At 45.6% G+C, this 21,476-nt stretch overlaps 1 protein-coding gene across 1 annotated transcript in view; it reads left to right on the top strand.

The window, feature by feature from the left end:
- The first annotated feature begins 6,118 nt into the window (after nucleotides 1-6,118).
- LOC142583693 (kinesin-like protein KIF28) overlaps nucleotides 6,119-21,476 on the top strand; it is an 89,891-nt gene continuing 74,533 nt past the window's right edge. Inside the window, exons 1-3 of the mRNA XM_075694180.1 lie at nucleotides 6,119-6,289; nucleotides 6,897-7,029; nucleotides 9,294-9,373. Of these exons, the coding sequence (XP_075550295.1) occupies nucleotides 6,119-6,289; nucleotides 6,897-7,029; nucleotides 9,294-9,373 (384 nt within the window). The remainder of the gene's footprint in view (nucleotides 6,290-6,896; nucleotides 7,030-9,293; nucleotides 9,374-21,476) is intronic.

Raw genomic sequence — 21,476 nt, 5'->3', positions numbered from 1 at the left:
GTGATCTTGTGCTGAGGATCTACTGATCACTTCTCTTTGTTTTAGCTGGAATCCAATGTACATATCCACTGAAAAAGCTCTTTTCAGGATCGGAAGCAACATCGATGCATAGGACTCGCTATTCAATCCTAAGGATTCCAATCCACGTATGTGCACTTTTGTGACAGCTTTCTTGCAGCTTGATACTTTATTCTAGTTAATTCTTTCATATGCATTTCTACCAGCACGTCATCTTTTCCGTACTTCTGCTTGAGTAGATCAATAGCATTCCCATAGTTACTGTCGGAAAGTTGTAGTCCCTCCACGGCAGCTGCCGCTTTTCCGCTTAGTGAAGACAGAAGGCACGTAAATTTCTGATTTTCGTTCAAGTCGGTTCTTTCATGTAAAGCTGTTTCAAATTGCCGCCAAAATCTCTGCCATTTTATTTTATCGCCGTAAAACTTCACTATTTCTAGCTCTGGTAGCTGCACTATTGTTGCTTGCTGCGGGTGTCTAGCTTCCCCATTAAAGTTGGGTTGGTCCCTCGCTGTTTCCCGCATTTCTTGTCGAAAAAGGTACGCGTTGATGCTGTGCAGAGCACTTATTATCTTTAACTCGTACTCAGTGGTTTTTGATAACCCTGAGTCTGCTGTTTCGGGTGTTATGAACTGCTCCATCTGCCCGTCTGCTTTCTTTAGCGAGTCTGCAATACCTTTGATCTGGCTGGCTATCAGCGACATCGCTGCAGGATCCTGATTTTCCTCCACTTTCTTTTCAGCATCGCTCACTAAGTTGGTTAATTACGTCCTCAGCGTTTTTCTCTTTTTCTATATCACTTCTCTGTTCATCTTGACTAACTGAGGAAACTGCTGGTCGCTTACAGATTCTAGCGGTGAGGCGTCATATGAGTCTTGGTCTCCCTCTTTGTCCGTGCCGCTCCTTGCTGTTTATGTCCCGCCTCGCTGCTGTTGGTTCGCCTTCCGGCCTCCTCTTCGTTCGTTTTCTGTGGCCAGTCCGTCATTCTGGTAGTCCGTGGCCAGTCGGAAGTGGAGTAGCCGTAATCCTTGTCACGGCACCATGTCGCAGAAATGAGACGAAACAGCTGCGTTCGATGCGAACGAAATCAAGATTCGTCTTATTTTTTATTGCTTCTTGTAGCGCGCGCGCCTTTGGGGCCCGCCGACTTCTTTCTCGTTTTGACCGCTTCCATGAGTTTCAATAAATGCCACAGACGCCCTGCTGACGCAGAGATCACCTGCCCGTGAAATCTCAGATGCTTGCTTGATTTCTCTTGTCAGGTCTTTGCGGTGCCGGCACAAAATGACCATCTTATCGACTAAGGGATGGAAATGTGGTTGTGCACCACAATTTTTACAATGGGCCACCAGATGACCGTCTACGGAAATATTGCCCGCTTTATTATTGTGCTCTTGGAGATGCCCATTGAAACATCTGCCCATTTGGCCAATGGAGTACATTCCACACGAGAGTTGAATTTTGTAGACAACCCCCTCCTGCAAGGCATGTAGGCAGCTCTGTGTTTAAGTGTGCATTCAGGCTGCCGCGTTCGAGTAGGGCCGCTCTTTTTGCAGCTTTTTTGTATGGGCCTAGAGCCAACAAGCCTCCTTTGCCGTTCAGCTCTGCTCACTGAAAGCTGGTAAAAAGAACTATTGTTCTTTCCTTTTTCTCGAAGGCGCTCTGCAAGTCATGCGAACATGCCGTCGAAGAAAGTGTAAAAAAGCAGGTAGAGCGTTTAGAGGCGGCGGGTTATCCCAAACATATCATTGTTTCCGTCGCTGAAGGTTTGCATCGCGGAAAGAAAATTACATCACGCATGAACGTCGAGCAGATAGCGGGAGAGAAAAGGAAAATGGAAGAAAGAAGAAAGAAAGACAAGGTAGCCGTCATACTTTATCTGCGTAACGTGTCTCACAGTCTAAGGAAGGTAGGGCAAGATTCTGGCGTAAAAGTGGTTTTCACGGCACCCGAAAAGCTGTTGAGTGTCTGCACAAGAGCTGCCCTACTCGAACGCGGAAGCCTGAATGCACAATTAACACAAGTGGTGCCTACATGCCTTGCAGGAGGGGGGTTGTGCACAAAATTCCACTCTCGTATGGAAGGTGCTACATTGGCCAAACGGGCAGATGTTTGAATGTGCGTCGTCAAAAGCAAAGTAATAAATTCGGCAAATTTCCACACACGGTCATCTGGCGGCCCGTTGTAGAAAGTGTGTTTCACAACCACCTTGCCATGCCTTGCTCGATAAGACGGTCTTTTTGTACCGGCACCACAAAGACCTGACAAGAGGGATCAAGGAAGCATCTGAGATTGCACGGTCAGGTGATCTATGCGTCAGCAGGGCGTCTGTGGCGTTATCAACTACAGAGCTTGAATTCATGGCATGAAGGCATGTGGTGTTTTTGTCAAGCTTTTATGCCCTTCTTTCCCTTAGCACAATGAGTTGGGTATATATGCTCCTTTTCCGCAATAAACGCTGTGTTGAAAGTTAACACTTGTGCTGTCTAGTCTTTGTCGATCGTCCTTCCCGCGCTATGCTTCCAGTGTAACTTTGCAAAGTACGCGCGCAATACATTCATTCGACTTACTCCAATAACCCTAGTTGCAATGCGTGCTATACGGACGCAGCTGGGTATGCAGAGGCGACTGCACACCACTACCAAAGAACGTACGCCCTAGCAGTCGTAAACCCGATCTGCCAGCAGCAAGTGACCACTGTCAGCGACGGCGGGATCCCCTGCCTCGGCCGAAAAGTTTGCAGTGATGATCGCCCTCGCTCACGCAGAGTGTTCGCAAAAGCCGTGGTCACGGAGTCCCGAGAGACATGTCACATGTTTCTCAAGGGGCACGTACGTGACTGCGGTTACCTTCGCGATAGTCCCCAAATCTTTCAACCACCGTCATCGCCTACTCTGGTTTCCGGGACACGTGGTGTGCAGGGTCACGAACAGTCTAACGCGTTATCTCGAGGATCTACTAACCAAGCGACGGCGTCCTCTTCTATCCCCAGCCACTTGCACTATATCTCACAAAATCCCATCAATTTAAATGCCAAATATATCATTGCCAGTCAGCGTGGAGTCCGCAGAAAATAGCCGCCCCCTCACCCACAATTTAGAACAATTTAGAACCCACAATTTGCCGATTGGCGCAAAATACAGACAGGCTATTGCACATCTAAAAATGCTAAACGCCATGTATCCCACTCACTATAGCGCCAACGGCCCTTAATGCGCCGGCATGCTTACCCCAATATGTGCAACCTGGAAGTGCGCCCGCCCACTCATAGGGCAAATAACAGTAATACGATGGAGCAGTCGGAGGTACAGTTCACCCGATCCGACTTGGCAAGTGAAAATCCCTAATTAGCCAGATTAGGCAGGCGGCAGAGGTCAGTTGGGCCCTGGACTATATACGTTTGTGCTGATTTGCCCGTCCACTTTGCGATTCTTCACTGTAATACTTGGATGTACAATAAGTAAATAAATAAATAAATAAATAAATAAATAAATAAATAAATAAATAAATAAGGCTCCTCTTTGAAAGATGTAACGCCGTTTTATCAGTCGTTATATATATAGTTCTCACAGTGTGGGAAGTTTGGCGATTCTGCATTTTCTTCTTGGCGAATTGTTATGTTAAAAGACACGATTATTAAATACATTATGACTGTACTTGCGACAGATGTCACAAAATTGCGCGACATGACCCTGAACAGCTGTTAGTGAAAGAAAATAGGTTAACAACTGTTGTTTCAGAAGCAGCCAGTACCCCAACATGTTCTATGGATAACAACTTGGAGCAGAGCGACGTAGCAGTTGTACTTCTAGTTGGGAGATCGAACCTATTTCGGCACTAACGCTCGCCTTTTAACGGCGTCAGTTAGGCGTTCAAGCACGCCAGTCAGGTGACCATCGATTCTTGAGGTGTATACGAAATGCCAAGGTCACGACTCGGCGCCTCTAAGCAGCCGTTATAAACAAGTCTTCGAGTTGCTTTTCGCTTCTGGTATCCATAGTTACCTCGGCCGGGTCAGAGTCAGCACCGGAAAAACTGTTCCTGCGATCAATATTTTGCTCATAATCTCGAATGAGATGATATGCCGCTTTCTTATAGCACTTATTTCCTAATCGTGGTGTCCCTACGCGCTCCAGTCGTGCGATTGAAAAAAATTATTACTACTGACCGTGCATGCACACGCGTAGGAACAGAATTGAAGATTTCATCGGGGACACTTGCACTTGTTTGACATGGCGGCGCACGACAATTTGCCATTGTCTGAGAGGTCGCTACCATCACTGGATTTTATTTTTTTAGACTTCTATATATTGGCAAGTGGGATATCGAGCAACTTGTGAAATGTTTCCGAGTCGGCAAAAAAAAAAAGGCAATAAAGTAAGCAAAAGAACAGCTCTGGTGTTTTATTGGTTTATTTATTGGTGTCTGCAACTTCTTTTCACATGGACGACATACGTCAGATATGATAACATACAATAAGTTTAACATAATATGAGATATCGCAAAAGTAGAAAAAGTGCTGTTGCCAAGTGCTTTGTTATGATCCATTAGCTTTCCAACGCTTTCACTAATTTTCGAGTTACCAAATTTATTCTTTAGGGGTAATAACGTTGACCCGCCATCCCAGCCGCGCGAAAGTGGATGTCAAGCGCGAAGTTGTTGAAAACCACCAATACAACTTCTCAGGCAATGTAGTGCTTTATTGCTTTACATTAATGGTAATTTATTGCAACGGCAGTATTGGGAGTGATCATAATAGCAACAAGATTGAAATCAGTTGCCAGGCTGGTTCTTTAATATACGCGCACTGAAGGCTAGGGACGTCACTCACCACGTCATAAGCTACCACGCCGACGGCAGCTTGTGCAACCGTAATCTTTACAGGCAAACGTAAGCTCTTGTTAACGTGCTTCGCATTGTTAACAAGAGCGCCTTATCATCAATTATGTGGTTCGGATTATTGTTTTATGCTTGTTCTTTATTGAAACGTATGCTGTCCTGTATGTTGTATGCGGGATTCCAAAGTATGTATGCATTGTTCGCTTCACTTTGCTGGACTACTTGTAGCGTCTGCTTTACGGGGGTGCGAGGCACTGCTGCTGGCCCCGCACTACCACCGGGATCGGCCCTCATTTTTGGTGACGGGCGCGGACAGGCAAAATGCCGACAGACTACAGGCCAACAGCTTGGCTGTAAAACACACCAGTATAAGAACCTGACACTACTACAACCACAATAGCATTTTCCTCTCTTCCTGCCATTATCAAGAGCTCATAAAAAGCTGCACATCGCTAGAAATGGTTGTTTAACTTCTGAGCAAAGAGCCGACCTGGCCACGGAATGATGGGTTTAATAAACACCATCTTTCGGTTAGAGATAATAAACAAAGAATAACTAAGTCCAACCAAACAGGTAATTTGGTTTAAATTTTCATCTAGCAAAAACAAAGTATGTCTTGGTCAACAAATACTCCTGTTTTACTCAGTCGCGTAAACTGCGTGAAAACACTGAGGATCACATACGTCAATATTTCTGCGTCTTGTTGCGTGGTGCTCTCGTTAATCCGAAAGTCAGATGAAAGAAAATAGTCGTCGCTACTTCTGCTTCATTCGTTCAGATGCAGCTTGAGAGCTGTGCAAAAGTACTGTATACACTCTTGCAAGGGCCGCACCCGTGTAAGGGCTGCACACCCAACTTGGCAGCCCAAAGTTGGAAAAAAAATTTAGGACGGAGAAGCGACTGTGTTCGTTTCCCCGATGCCGGACAAGCGATTCGGCGAATTTTCGCACTCTGCGTACTTCCCGTGCCGCTACTAGATGGCGAGAGCTGTGCATTGACCCCTGATGCAATAAATACGGGATGTGCGAAATTCGCCGGCCGCGCCGGCACCATCTTCACCAAAGTGCTCGGTATCGTGTAAGAGGCGCACCTCGACAAAATTGTGAAAAAATTACGCGGCCCTTACAAAAGTCTGTACGGTAAATGCACACAGTATTTGCTTGCAGTGCAACGCCGCCCCCTTCCCAGCGTGTGTTGGGTTCCTTAACATTGCTGCCCGCACAGCGAGCGCGAGCGACAACGACGATGCCGATGCCTGGTGCGCATGCGCGGGCAGGAGACGCAGCTCTGGAGCCCAGGCCAGAGCCTCGCCTCCGAGCCGCGGAAATTCACCTTCGACCACTGCTTCTGGTCACACGACGGGTTCATGCGGCTCGACGACGGCTACTGTGCACCCGATCCCGAGCACGAGCGCGGAGCCCAGTACGCCGACCAGGTAATTTGCATATACAAAAGAGCCAAAGGCACGGCATGTCGACGCGAATTCCCTCTCTCAGCAACACCTCTGAGATATCGAACGCAAAAAGAGAGAAGCACGAACACTGACAAGAATTGAGAACTTGTTGAAAGAGCCTTAAATATATATTCAGCGCCTTCGCTTCATTACTATAGACTGGCGAGTCAGAGTTGGAGCGCTTTAGGGGTAAGCGTTGTAGCTGTTGTTCTTGTTTCAGCCCGAATTTTCTTTTCCTTCCGTAGAACGCTGGTGTTATTGAATGATGAGGAGTATAAGCAGAAAGCAAACGTTATAAAATTTGAATAAATTATCGCTCTTAATTAGAACACCCCCGAATACTGATGGATGCTTACAATTTTCTACAACGCAATCTTTCTTTAGTATAGATCTAATCGGGTAATAAGGCGGATTCTTTGGAGCAATATCAACGAATAAGCAATACAGAGAAGCGCAAAGAAGCAAAAAAAAATAAATCAGGACGAGCACTGAACTCACGAATAATCGTAATTTGCAGCGACGTCAGGGCGTATATTTAGATGCTGTCATACGGGCTCGCTTTCTCGTTTTTGTGCGTTTTGTCTCGCAGGAACGCGTGTACAAAGACCTGGGCCGAGAAGTGGTGCGCAGCGCCTGGCAAGGCTACAACGCAGCTCTTTTAGCCTACGGCCAGTCTGGCTCGGGGAAGTCGTACTCCATGGTGGGCTACGGAGCCAACACAGGTTCGCTTTACCCGCATGCACGCAATTAATGCCCGTCTATAATCTATAGCCTAGCACATAGCACCTTACAGCGTGGGCTAAATGTTGTGTCATTTCGACTTCGTCCTATCGTAGCGCTGTTTTCTAACCATAATAAAACATCACCCGATTCACATGAGCGCCCCGTCAATGACGGTAACGAGAACGATGTGTCAGCATATGTCTGTACGGTCATGTTTTAATGCACCGATTATATCGTTTACAAGGAAGAATGAGATGCTTCCCCGTTCTACAAATTGCCGTTTCAAGTTTTGCCTTAACTTTTTTTTCAACGGGAGAAGAAAGCCACAGCAAGCTTCGTTGTAGACATCTTCGAACTCCAGAAAGTGGCAAAGCGTATCTTCTGCGGGGTCACTGGGGAAATTTAGCTAAGTGTAAGCTTTGCATCTTTGAAATGGACTCGCTTTGTCTCCGGCACAGCCACAGTGTCTCCCCTAATGGATGGTCCATTGTAAAAACGAAATACTTCAAATATAATTTTGATTAAGCATACAAGCTTCTAAACAGGAAAAGAAAAAAGGTACGTGTACCTGCTATTCCAGCTCTTTTCCTAGGATTCATGTGTAAAACTTTACCCGCATTCAAATCACATCTTGAAACAGCCCTTCCCTCCCTATCATTACGTTAGATGAGCACAGCGCCTGATGTCATGAGATAAATGCCGGGCGCTTTAATATCGCTTTTCAGCCATCCGAATATGAGCAGGAGTTGCCTAAGAGAAAGCCTATATCCGGAGGCTCGAGTAGTCACTCAAAATACACTGTTGGCATGATTTTTTGCTCAGTAATAACCTGAAAGTTGTTATTGCAATAGTAACCACGAAGCAGAGAGACGATGCTCGAACGCAGGATTTGAATGTCGAGGGTTCAAATGTTATTGGTTGGAGGAATTAGTCGGCGAATAGTAATATGTAATCAGTAAGTGTCCATCGGCCTTCCTATGAAGCGCAGAGAGGACTTTAAGGGCTCAGTGTAGCATAAATCCTGGCCTTAAGAAAAAGCTTTTGCTCGGGGGCTCATAGGTAAGTACACTAAAATAAAAAAAAATGTTTTTTTCTCGGAAATAACTGCAGTGATTCTGACTTACTCTTTACAATTCTGCTGACTGCAGTGGACGTCATTGCAGAGTGGGTAGCAAACGATTAATGCATCATGGCAAGTCTCGCAAACGGAGAGCAGTAAGAAAGAAAAAGAAAAGCGCACCACGATTACAAATTTGTAATATGTACACATAAAAAAAAGAAGAGAATGTGTACAATGACCGATCAGGTGGTAAGGAATTTTTCAAAACTTTCGATGTCGTCCGTTTCAAGTAAGAGTGGTTTGATAGACTTGAAAGTAACAAATAAAATTGTCTGACTCTGTCAAATGCATTTTTTGCATAGTCCGTTACTTGTTTTACAAAAATCGTAGCACATCGCCAAATTTATTCAATCGAAGTATCACGTTTGGAAATCTACAACCAACCACGCAGCTGAAAAAGATATCAATTTTCTAAACCGCACCTAATATTACATATTAAGCGGAGAAAATGAAAGCATTATAAACCGCTCTACTATTTATACCACTTGATTATGAGGACGTTTGCATAAGCGTCGTTTACACAACAGTACTTTCATATAAGATATAAATTTCTGTTACATATTTAGCTTGAGATGTTTCAATATACGCGGTTCACAGAATGTGATAACCATTCTGGGACAAGATTCAGGCTTCGAAACGTCACACTTCATGTTTCTTAAATATATAAATATTTCAAATTTTCGTAAAATCTTGTAGGTCTAGACCGAAATTCTGCTCCCCCGAATCACTGGCATGTAACTCCACCTCTCAAGTGGAGCATATTTTATTTAAATCTGCCAGCGGTTGTTTAATCGAATCGTTTCAGGGCTTTACCTGTGTTTTAGCAGAAAAATCTTTCTAGGATTCGAGCTCAGGCATCCTATTTGCTTTAATATCTCCAGTACATGATGGCTCAATTGCCCTCCCCTTACTATTGGCATAAATAAAAAACGTACAAAGCATTTACAGATACGCTTATCTCATTGTGCCAGACGACGATATTGAATAAGTTCTGCCCTCTCGCTCCATTTAGTTCCTGCACACTTCTTTGTAGTTTGAGATTAGGATACAGTGCGCATTTCGAAGACCTTGTGCGTTCTAGGAAAAACTGAGATTTGTTAAGGGAAACGCAACCTCATCTTTCTTCGATATTTTGTTCCGCAGGTATGGTGCCACGGCTGTGCGAGGATCTTTTTCAGGAACTGGAGAAGAAGCGAAGCGTCGGTAAACATATGGAATTTGAGGTACAACATCTTTTTTTTCTTCTAATATTCAAGTTAAGCAATACTGAAACGGGTTTTGCAGCGCTATCAGACGAGGTACCAGACGAGAAGACGATAAAAACGGGTTCTGACAGGAGAGCAGGCCGAATACGCGAGATGTATCAGCGCAAAAAAAAAAAAAAAAACATAATGAGCAAATGGTATTCAAGTAGTAGCCAACAACGACTCACCGTCAAGATTTCGTAGCATGAGAGGAAAAATGTAATACGAATATTAACTACAATGAAGGTGCTTTGGTCTCTTGTACAATAGCTTTTTCGGCGTACTTAAAAATTGTCTTAACTTATTTACATGTTTCATATTGTGTAGCCTGTACTATAGGAGCATATTGCAGATTGCCTGTCGTATTTCGTTAGTGAGTGAATTATCATATGCTGAATTTGGTAATTAAACTAGCCAAATTGAATTAGAGACAAGACTCTGACGCGATTTCGCTAGATTTCGCTAGACGAAGGAACAGATGAAATCCTGTCTGTAACGCACTTCCAAAAGTTTAATATGGACCACTTCCTCGCCCAAGCTCACGCCCTGTTGTTAATGTGGACGTACGTTTCACCGATGTGCAAACAGCGTCACGTTTTGGTATTTGATAGATGTGTGTGAATAACTTATTTACATGGTGTTACGGGGTCTGTCCTCATAAAATGTGCTTTTTCAAGTTGCATGTTCACGTTGCATGTTATGCCCACCTGCTGTGGTTTCGACGTATAGACTCGCAATATTAAAAAGAAATTAAAGTTCATCCAACGTGAGGACGAGTACTCACTGAAGTTCCGGAAAGGGCTTCGAAGAAATGCTTCCGAGTTTTCACATGATAATCCTAAAACTGGGGAAGCGCAACGTAACTCCATCTGGTGACCGGCGCAAATGAACGAGTCGCATGACGAGAGAGGGCAGCACACACGAGCCCTGCAGCAGGCTTGCTCTTCTCTCACTTGCACTGGTAATGCTCCATTCACAGGTGTGATGGTTAGGATCGTCACCTTGCAAGGCGTGTAACTCGAGGAAGATGGAGGAGACAGTGCATGATTAGAAATACACGACAATTATATTAGATGGCACGTAAACATGAATATCTTCAACTAAACCCACACATACAAGGTTGTTCGTAAACAGGAAAAAAATGTAGTCTCATGAGGTTGCAGTTGAAGTCCAGAGTATGGCGAGACGTAGAGTCCTTGAGGTGGAACACTCGCTCGTAGAGTGATGACCGGCGTGGAAGACCAGACGCAGCAGCACGGGGTCGGAAAAGGTGGACGCGTCCCACAGAGACGGGGACAGTCCACTCCGAAGTCTCGAGCAAGAAGACGGCCCAAGGTGCTCGTTTCGATGACGGACGCCCGGTCACCCGAACCTCGCGCGTAGAAGCGCGTTCCAAGATGTCAGCAGGCCGCCCTGAGGCCTCATGCAAGGCGACGACCCGAGGTGCTCCTCGTCTCGATGATGGACGCTTGCTCTCCCTAACCTCGCGCGTAGATGCGAGTTCGAGGCTGCAGCAGGTCGCTCCGAAGTCTTGTGTCGTGCAACAACCCGAGGCGTTCGCCGTCCCGAAGACGGACGACCGGTCAAGTGAACCTCAGCGGCAGATGTGGGTTCTGTAGGCCCGTTCCAGCGATCTCCGTTGCGCGAGCCCCTTCTCATGCGCTGCACGAGTCTCCCTTGTCTTTCTTTTTCTCTTGTTGAGGACGGCCGCAATATCGTCTGCTCTTGCGCTCATTACTTTGTGCGTACTTCTTCACAACAGGACAGGCCGAATAGCAGATTGAGGTCGCAAACTAGAGGCAAACGGCTGATATACTATCACGCCGCCAGCAGCTATTCAGCGATTGCCTTGTGTGCAGCGTGATTAAGTGGCACCGGGCCTTGTAAGTAGTGTAACACACACTAACACACGCCGACTCACACGCATACACAGAGAAAAAGAAGCATAGCTAGTGAATGCAACATTAGGTCTCTTGTACAACTGTATTTTCCACTTGCTTGTACTCCCCGCACTTGCCCCTCCTGGCAAAAAATTATGTCTGTATGTGACATACCTAGCCCAGCACTCCTCCACCATCACCGATCCCGTCCCCAGCGAGGTGCATAGGCACCCTTACCCTGCCCTCCCCCCCCCCCTTCCCCGTAAAACATTTTTGGCTAGGCCACTGCCCACATACAGGAAACGCGCCTCTCACACATACACACACAGGGCACCAAACATACGCACAAACCCGCATGCACACACAGAGATGAACACAAATGGTGAGAAAGAAAATCACAAAATTTGCAAACCTCTCACACGAAGCGAATAGTCACACGATTGAAACTCTCTCGATAGCCACGTTTGCTTCTGGAAAGAAGGCAAAATGTGGTCTCGTTGGCGAAGCATGAGCAAGCATTTCGTCACAAAAGGGAGAACATCGTGCTTGATGTTGATGTGAATGTAATAGTCTGAGAGAGAAGTGCACCTTGGTTAAAAGTACTTAAGGAAGTGCGCAACGACGTTGTATGTGGGCAAGGTTGAATATAAGTAAGTGAGATGCGGGAGTGTTAAAGGTTGTGGTTTTTTTACAGGCAGGTGAATTATTTAATAATAATATTTTGTGGTTTTACGTGCTAAAACCACTTTCTCATTATGAGGCACGCCGTAGTGGAGGACTCCGGAAATTTTGACCGCCTGGGGTTCTTTAACGTGCACCTAAATCTAAGCACACGGGTGCTTTCGCCCCCATCGATATGCGGCCGCCGTGGCCGGGATTCGATCCCGCGACCTCGTGCTCAGCAGTCCAACACCATAGCCACTGAGCAACCACGGCTTTTTTTTTCTTTATTGCATGGAATTATCGTTACTGTCAAACCGATGCAGTTACATTACATACGATCATACAAGAGAAACAAATCCACAGAAAGTATACAGTCCAATGACAGTTCAAAATTCTGGTAAACAAACACAAGCGTCCAGACTCGAAATCCATTCAGGGACGGGATCATATGTAGCCACTACACTCCGGACTTGAGCAGTCTCTTCTTGGAAGATAGACCTTGTCGAGCGAGGTGGTTCGGCATGTCTGTCGATCATTCGACTTCTCCATAATGAATAAAGTCCTAATAATATAAACAAATCATATGGTGTATTACTGGCTGTCTTTTTGAAAGGAAGGAACCGGATACCATAACATGTGAGAGGAAAGTCTTTTTTGATAGTTCTTTGTAAAATGTCCCAAAAAAGAAATGCGTCACGACAAAGTATAAAGCAATGTTCTATTGTCTCGGGTTGATTGCAAAGCCTACAATTTGTATTCCAGGGTACATACAGTCCTTTTTCCTGAAGCCACGTTTTAACTGGCAGTGTGGAGGTGTGCAGCTTAAAGGAAAACGTTTTCGCTGCTGGCGCAATGCACATTCTACGGACACGGCAAAGAACATCTTGACCAAATAGAGACAGATACGGCTTTCGGTACAGAGGTTCAGGGAAAAGGTTATCTATAAGTGCTGCATTTAGCGACGTGCGATTAACGGTAAACAAATATTCAAGGTTGAATCTGGCTTTTAAGAATGAAATAGTGTCGACAAGTTCCTTTAAGAAGCCCCATAACGGTAGTTCTTGAGCAAAGTTTGTCGTGACAAAAAGAAAAGGGACGTGTGACGCAAGACGTGCTCGATTAACTGCGAGAAGGAATGGATGACGGACATGTTTAAGGTAAAATAAGCGCATGAGCAATTGTCGCACAAACAAATGCACAAGACCTAGGCCTCCCTTTTCAAGCGGGAGAAAAGGGCTGTCCCTTCTCATGGCTTCCCATGATGAATGCCAAATAAAACATGCAAATATTCTATGAAATGCCTGGACATGGACACGTGAGCAGTGCAAGACCTGCAGAACATAAAGAAGCTTAGAAGCGAGAAATGTATTGCATGCCTTAGCTCTCGCAAAAATGGAGAGATCACGTCCTTGCCAGGTTGTCACCTTTCGACGGATAGTGGTTACCGTGGACGCCCAATGAGGTCCACTATTACGGAAGTTATCGAGAGGTACTCCAAGATATCGCAACGGAGACTGATTCCAATGAATATTCGCGAATGCAGAGGGAGTGAGCGCCCACATGCCTAGCCAAAAGCCTCTACTTTTATCAAAATTTACAGTAGCTCCTGCAGTCTCACAGAAACGCAGGGTAGCGTTTATTGCCTTGGTAATACTTGGCTTATCGACGCTAAAGAAGGCAATGTCACCTGCATAAGCTAGCACTTTAATTTCCTCATCGGCATACATATATCCTTTAATGCACGAGTCGCAAAGCACGCTTAAGCAAAGCGGTTCTAAGTATATGGCGAAGAGTAAAGGCGAGAGCGGACAACCTTGACGAACGGATGACTGTACTTGTATTATATCTGAGAGGGTACGGTTCACAATTAACTTTGTAGTGCAGTGTTTATAACAAAGTGTTATACCATTGTATAATACATCCGCTAACAGAAGATGTCGCAGTAGTTGGAATAAAAATTCGTGTTGAACCTTATCAAAGGCTTTGGCGAGGTCAATCTGGAGAAGAGCTACTTGATCCGTACTACCCTCTATGCACTCAAGGACTGAACGTGCGATATGAACATTTGTCTGTATAGAACGGCCTCGAATTCCGCATGTTTGATGATCACCTACTAATTTAGTAATGACTGTCTGCAATCTATTTGTCGGTATTTTTGCAAATATTTTTAATCCACGTTACATAATGATATCGGCCTATATCCGTTTACTCTCTTTATTGTTTCATCATCAGTGCTTTTTGGTATTAAGGTTGTGTGGCCCTGATAGAAAGATGGAGGAAGCTCACCATATTGATAGGCTGCCTCGAAAAGCTGCTGCAGAAAAGGACACAGGAATTCCTGAAATTTTATATAAAATTCAGCACTAAGGCCATCAGGACCAGGCGTCTTGTTCTTCTGCAGCGTTTCGACGGCAAAATTAATTTCTTCTCGAGTTATTGGCCCATCAACGCTGAGTCGATCATCTTCTTCTAAGTGTGGCATAAGCAAAATAAACTGATCAGCGTTTTCTTCGTATCCATTCTGAGGCTTAACTGCAGCGAAAAGATCTTTATAGTGAGCTTCAAATAGGCTTATTATGTGGGACGTGTCTGTGTATATAGACCCACCAGACTCAATTTCTAATATTTGCTTGGAAAGCGCGTATCGCTTCTCATCACCGAGAGCCCTTTTTGTGGGCTGTTCCTCTGTGAAGCGAGTTGTGCGTGAACGAACCATCGCTCCTTTGTACACTGCCGTCTCATATTTCTGTATTTGTGCGCGAACTGTGTTTATTTCATCGCTATACAACCCTGGTTCCTGGCTTTCGAAAGCGTGCAGCTTGTGAAGTAGATCATGAAGGTAATGCTTTTCAGCTTTTTTTCTTTGAGACAGCTCACATGAAATGGCAATCGCCTCAGTTTTTACTCTATTTTTGAACATTTCCCATCGAGCAAACAAAGGAAGCTGTTGACATTGTGATATTTCTAGCCATAATTCTTTCACTTTGTTTACAAAACTGTCCTCTCGCAAAAGTTGTGTATTAAGGTTCCACAGTTCCCAGTTTGGAGCAAACCTGCGGAATTTTCGGGGACCCCATGAAACAGCTACTAAACAGTGGTCTGTGAAAAATACAGGCTTCACGGCGTAGTTGTGAATGTTAGACCAGAGACTCGTCGAAACATACACACGATCGAGTCGAGCATGGGAGACGCCTTGAAAGTGCGTGAACCGCACCCAAGATGGTGTGTAGGCGCCCACGTCTATTAGATTGTGATCTTCCGTTAACTGATGCAGGAAAGCAGCACTTGCATCATAACGATTAGTTAGGTATGAGTGGTCTCTGGAATGACAAACACAGTTGAAGTCTCCCAACAGTACCAAATCTCTGTCAGTATGTAGGAGCGGAGCAAGTGAGAGGAAGAAAGCCTTCCTGTCACTCACCTTTGAGGGAGCATAAACGCAAATAAATCGCCAATTACGGGAATGAAAAGAGAGGCCACAGCATATAAGGCGGCCTTTCCCATCAACACGCAGCGACAATGAAGAATGATTTAACTGCTTTCTGACTAACAAAAAGCATCCAGCGGAAGCACCACATGCTTGGCTAATACACACCTCGTAATCAGGTTGAAAAGTTTGCAGCGCAAGGTAGACATCACCAGCAGACGATATCTTTGTCTCATGCACTGCACCAACATCAACATCATGCTGCCTAAGCACGTGTAGTAACTGCTGCTGACGCCTTATATTCCTCAGCCCACGTACGTTGAGTGTCGCTACACATAAGGGGAGGGTGAAGGCGGTAGCCATTTTGCTCACCTATAGCTTTTGTATTTCATTGCCCTTGGCCACAGGTAAATCTGTGGTCTTGCTCCCTTTGGACTTCTTTGTGCCACTCTCCTGACTACGCTGATATAACCGGCGGGGCACATTATCACCAGGAGAGGGAGTTTGCTGAGCACTAGGAGACACTTTCTCGAGCGCCTGTAGTGCACATTCTGTTGCTTCGTCGTTGCATGGTGCCGGACGTTTCCTGGCCTTACTGATGTCCATCGCCTCTTCCTCTTCTTCCTTGTAATCAGGGGGCTTTTCTTTAAGGCTTGCTAGGCCAGGTGGGCAAACTGAGTCATCCTCGCCGGAAGCTTCGCTAGTATTACTTGAGCTGTTATGACTGGTTGGCATTGGCTTCAAGGACTCCTGGTCCTCGTCCCTAGTGCCACCTGTAGTCTCTCCGGTGGCATCTACTACCTCTGTAGAATCCATGAGGTGATCCAGTTGTGGCTCGTCTGCGCTATATTGCCCAGAACGAAGCTTATTGGCGTAGGTGGACACGCAGGCGTCCGCTGAGTGACCAAATCGATGGCACTGTAAGCATCTCGGTGTTCTGCATTGTCGTCGAACGTGTCCCACGCGCTTGCAACGAAGGCACAGAGGAGGCCTACCGGGGATAAGTACGAGGCACTGGTGTCCATAAATGGACATAATTTGCGGTATTGAGGTTACGGTGATAGTGTCCTTGAGCACCAAGGAAACCTCCCGGTTTGTTGTCACCCACTGTTCCATGCCAGTGCATCTCCATGCTTCTCTCTCCACCGACTTCACCTGACCATAGGCCTGGAACGCCTCTTCAACGCGTCGTGGTTCAAGGTGAGGTGGAAGCCATAGTAATTTAAGCTTGATGTTTTTAGTCTCCGGATCTATCACCATGCACTTCAGCCCTTTGACACGGAGCTCACCACAGGCGACGAGAGTCTGTTTTGCCGCACTACTAGCGCAAGTAACCATCCATACATGGCTCATTTGATACTGTCCGACACCTACAATATCTGAAGTATTCACTACCTCAAGCAGAGCGTCTCGGAAGTCGGGAGCACGGTATGGTCTGCCACTCAAGTCCGCATGAAGGAAAATAGAATTAAAAACATCGTTACCGGTTGGTAGACGCGGGAGGACAACTTTGTAGCTTGCATCTTCGGTCAAAAACGGGGTCGACGATCCTCGGCCTGGGGCCGATACGCTGTTTCCAGCAGAGATCATTTTAGAGCACAGCCGTTCCACGGCGGGTGCAGGTGAATTGTTTAACGTGTATAAAGCTCCAGCGGGCTTACGGGTAACCAATCCAGTTTGTATTCTTAAAGATGTGGCATATTGATAAGGAGAAAGCTCTCCCAAAACCACATTCTGCGAACGCTTAACACTACACCTTCAAAATAATGTGATTGCGAGACATACCGAGCCGCTTATCACAGATGCACACCTTTCCGTCATCAGAAGCTTAAGGTGGAATTCTAAGCAAGCAAGAGGGAGAATTTACGTGCCGTAGTGCATTTCGATGGCGATCAGGTCTATCGCGACTGAGGTCTTTCTATTCTAACGCAAGAGACATTTGGGATTCGCTCTAATACTAGCGGAGAACTTTCTGTGGCTATGAAGAGAAAGCTAAGGAGGCAAAGCGCGCACAAGTGAGAGCGCTTCTGAAAAAAGTCCCGCGTTTTTATTCACGTGAGTTTAAGCTGGGTAAGAGAAAACTTAAACACCTTATTAGAAACAGTTAAATAAGAAAAAACACACCACCGAATGTAAAAGATGACTTATTTTTGCGGCTTTTCCCTCCCGCGTCCGGGCAAACGTGAAACCGTCGCATGGAAGCTGCGACGGTTCAGCGTCTGCTCCGAGCAACCAAAAGCACTGTCAAAAGCTGGCGGACTACTTGCCGCGGTAACACATGCACAGAAGCTCCGCCCGCGTAGCTTTCCTTTCATAACCACAGAAATATGCCCGCGAGCATAGTCTAACGCTAGTTATAAGGTTAGAGCAGATAACGCAGCGTACAGAAAAATCGGCCTTCGAAACGCCGAAACAAAGAAAACTAATTGGTGAAAAACTGAAAAGATTTTCAGGCTGTAGTTAATATTACTATCGGAGAACATCATGGCTTTATCATTTCTTTAATTCAATTATAAGTACAAGTAATTTCCCCTATGTTTTCATTGGTCTCTTTGTTTGCTGGCTTCTCATGATATGATTTATTGAATAAAAGTCGGGGCCCTCAGTTAAGCCCCTTTCTTCTCATTGTTACATAACGAGGGTCTTGAATCTGACAAAATTGAGGCCTTGCGGTAGCAAGTGCGGGTTTAGTGACCAGTTGCTTTCACAGAAAAATATCACGTACTCATGACGCCTGCGGCAGAAAGGATGTTCCACATCGGCAGCCAAGGTTTGTAAGTGCTGGCGCTTGTTAATACTCCCAAGGTTAGTTCTAGTAGTAACACATAAATACCCAAGAATATGGATGGGGAAACTCGTGGTAGCTCAATTGGTTAGGGCACCGCACGCCTAATGCTAAGACGTGGGATCGTTCCCCACGTGCGGCAAGTTGTTTTTCATCCTCTCTAATTGCCATTAATTTATCATTTATTTAACTCAGTAAGTGCAAGTAATTTCCCTCATGGTTTCCTTGGTGTCCTTGTTTGTTGGCTTCTTACGATACGATTAATAAAAATCGGGCCCCTCGGTTAACCTCCCAACCCACTTTCTTCTCGTTCTACCGGAGAAGCAATCAGACAAGGTCCAGTGGTGGCATAGCGGTAGCATCTATGATTAGTGCGTTGTGTTCTCCGGATACCGTGTCCCTTTTTTAATACGTGAGTATTTTTTTTTTTTGGTGGCACTTAGCAAAAGTCCTTTCGCGTCTTAGATCTGGCAATGGCGAATGACAGCAAGTAGCGCCGCCTCACTACCACTCGACAACCACTTCTATTGCACGCTGTTCTTATACTACATTTATTCCGCTGTTTTTACAACTGGTTTTTTACACATGGAGAATGGGTGTTTTTATTCCGATCTTGTTGCATCTGCACTCTAACTCATATAAATGGGCACTAAAGGCAAATGCTATGTCGACGTGGCCTATTAAAATACCAATCCAGAAACCTCGCAGCGTTTGTTTCGGGTCAATACTCAGTTTAGGGAAAAATTGCGTCTTTAGCGCAATTCAAGTCGCCCGCCCGCGAGCGGATAGTGGTGACGTGTACGCCATCACCAAGCTTTAGAGCGGTCGGCGAGTAAAACGGCACCCGACAGACGGCGCAACGATTTTCAGCACAAAACGCAAGTGCACGGCATGGTGAAACAAGCGAAGACAACGTCGGATTTGCCGCTGGCGCTACTCTCGGTCAAGTGGTGTGGACCGTTCCGGTATCACGCGACGTTACGTGGACGTGTCATTGCCTGCCACTTGCAGTTTTTTTTAGTTTCGCGCGCTGCAAGACCTGCGCAGCATTGTGCGACAACGAAACTACTGAAACGCGAAAGCGCGGGTGGCGCAGAGTGACGAAAGGCGAAGCTTGCCAACCGCCCCCGTCGTTGTCAAGACAACCGTCAGTAAGGTATTTTTTTCTAAAGATCAACTAGAACTGGATAAGTATCATTTACTTCCGTCGTATAACGCAATAGAATTGTCGTTTTATTAGTAGTGGTTGAGTACAGTGACGGAAGGAGTGCCTTCGTCATCGGGCTAGTACTTGAATGTTCGGAGGGAGTCTCTATTCGTGTCCTGAATTTACCTCAGTTTCTGGGTTACTCAAGCTCTGAAGTAATAGTTTTGCGGAAACCGCAAGGGGGAGAGAAGTAATTAATAAAGGGAAAATCAGACATCCACCCGTTCGTAGCAATTGCGACAAAGGAAACCCATACGGGTTCCTCAAAAGGAAAGCCTCGAAGTTGAAGAAAAATTCATCCTGGTCTGGGACTCGAACCTGCGACCACGGCCTTTACGGTGCAGCCGCTCTACCACCTGAGCTAACTAGATGGCCAGCAGATGACAGGGCGAAGTCGAATTTGTCGACAACTGGAAGACAACTAAAGCTCGAGGGCTAAAGCTCTGTTTCCGATAGCATGGCGCATTAGACCTTCTCGAGCACTAATCTATCACTTTAGCTTCACCTAATATTTGCCTTTAGCGACCCTTTAAGAACAGCTTGTCGTGTGGCGTTGTGTCTTTCGCTTTACGCTGCTTAGCACCATAGAACGGCATCGTATGCCAGCCGCGGTGGCCGCATTTCGATGCAGAAAAAATGCAAGTGCGGCCGTGTCAAGTACATTGTGTGACCGGTAAAGAACCCCAGCTGGAGAAAATTCATCCGGAGTTCCCCACTGTGACGTGCTTCCCAATCATAGAGAGGTTTTGGCACTTAAAACCCCAGAATATCATTTTAATACAGTGCTATGTAAGCCTTAACGCTTGGCCGATGGATTTGGCTGTCCAGCTACAGTAAGGACGCACTGTTTTCTGTTGTCTTACCTTGTTGTTTGTAAGTGGAGAAAAAAAGCATTTCCGCCATTCAGGTAGGCTGCCACAGATGAAAAAAAAAAACGGAAAGCAAAGAAAAAAATTATTTCACTCGCATCAAAATTAGGTACGCAGTGTAGCAATCGGAGATTTCTGCAGCGCATCGTTATCGAAACAGCCGACTGACGATCGTTTCTTTATTTGTACGTTTTGACCATCGACTGAAAACTTTGCGAAAAATTCCCCTGCATCTTTTTTGTTGATTTCGGCATTTCTGGTGGTCAATTTTTGCGCAATTCACGTATGTTTCTTTCAACGTATCTACAATGTATTCGATATGTAAAGCCACTTCTAAACGTTTATTTTGTTAGAATCGAGGCCTGAGCCTCGATGGCAGTGATTGCCAGCAAAGTGAGCTGCTGCACGTAGATTTTTGCTCACGTTTGCGCAAAACCCCACCTATAGACAATTTAAGCAGACGTATTTTAAGAATTTAAGTCTACTATCTTAAGTAGACGAAACAGTATCAAAATGCAAGTGTGTATGTATATGGCCGCAAATGCGCTTAAACGTATGAAGAAGGACGACATATCATACGGTGCACTAAATTCGTGGCACATATTTACACATCTTTATTAGTGGGATGCATAGTGATGTCAACATAGCAGTTGCCAGAGTAAGCGCCAAGAAACAACTGCTCTTGAGTGACAAAGCAAACAGTACCAGGAAGGTTACTGGCAGGGGCTGTTTGCCAACGAAAACTATAGGCGACTCAAAGAGCGGTCCGCGGTGCTAACTTCGTAGAAAAATGGCGTTTCTCTGCTTTGGTAAATAACGTTACTGTTATCAGCTGATCGCAGTTTCCACTTCGACATCTTCGTGATTGCCAAATGATGCAACACAGACGCATTTCCACCATTCACATAGGAAAATTGGTCGGAGCATAACTGCATAATTTATCTGTTTCCGTGAACCCGCCGCTGTAGCTTTGTGGCTATGGTGTTGGGCTGCTAAGCACGAGGTCGCGGGATCCGATCCCGGTGAAGGCGGCCGCATTTGGATGCGGAAGAAATGTGAAAATGCCCGTGTGCTTAGATTTAGGTGCAGGTTTGAGAACCCCAGGTGGTCCAAATCTCCCCACTACGGCGTGCCTCATAATGAGAAAGTGGTGTTGGCACGTAGAACCCCATAAATAAATAATTAATATTCACATAGGTTTTAGAACGCCACTTCCTACCGCTCTATAGCGTACGCGTTTTGTTTGTGCTC

The sequence above is a fragment of the Dermacentor variabilis genome, chromosome 5 (assembly GCF_050947875.1).
Source record: "Dermacentor variabilis isolate Ectoservices chromosome 5, ASM5094787v1, whole genome shotgun sequence".
In the NCBI taxonomy this organism is placed as follows: Eukaryota; Metazoa; Arthropoda; class Arachnida; order Ixodida; family Ixodidae; genus Dermacentor; species Dermacentor variabilis.
Note: the sequence above shows the minus strand (reverse complement) of the source record. Positions and strands in the feature narration are given on the sequence as shown.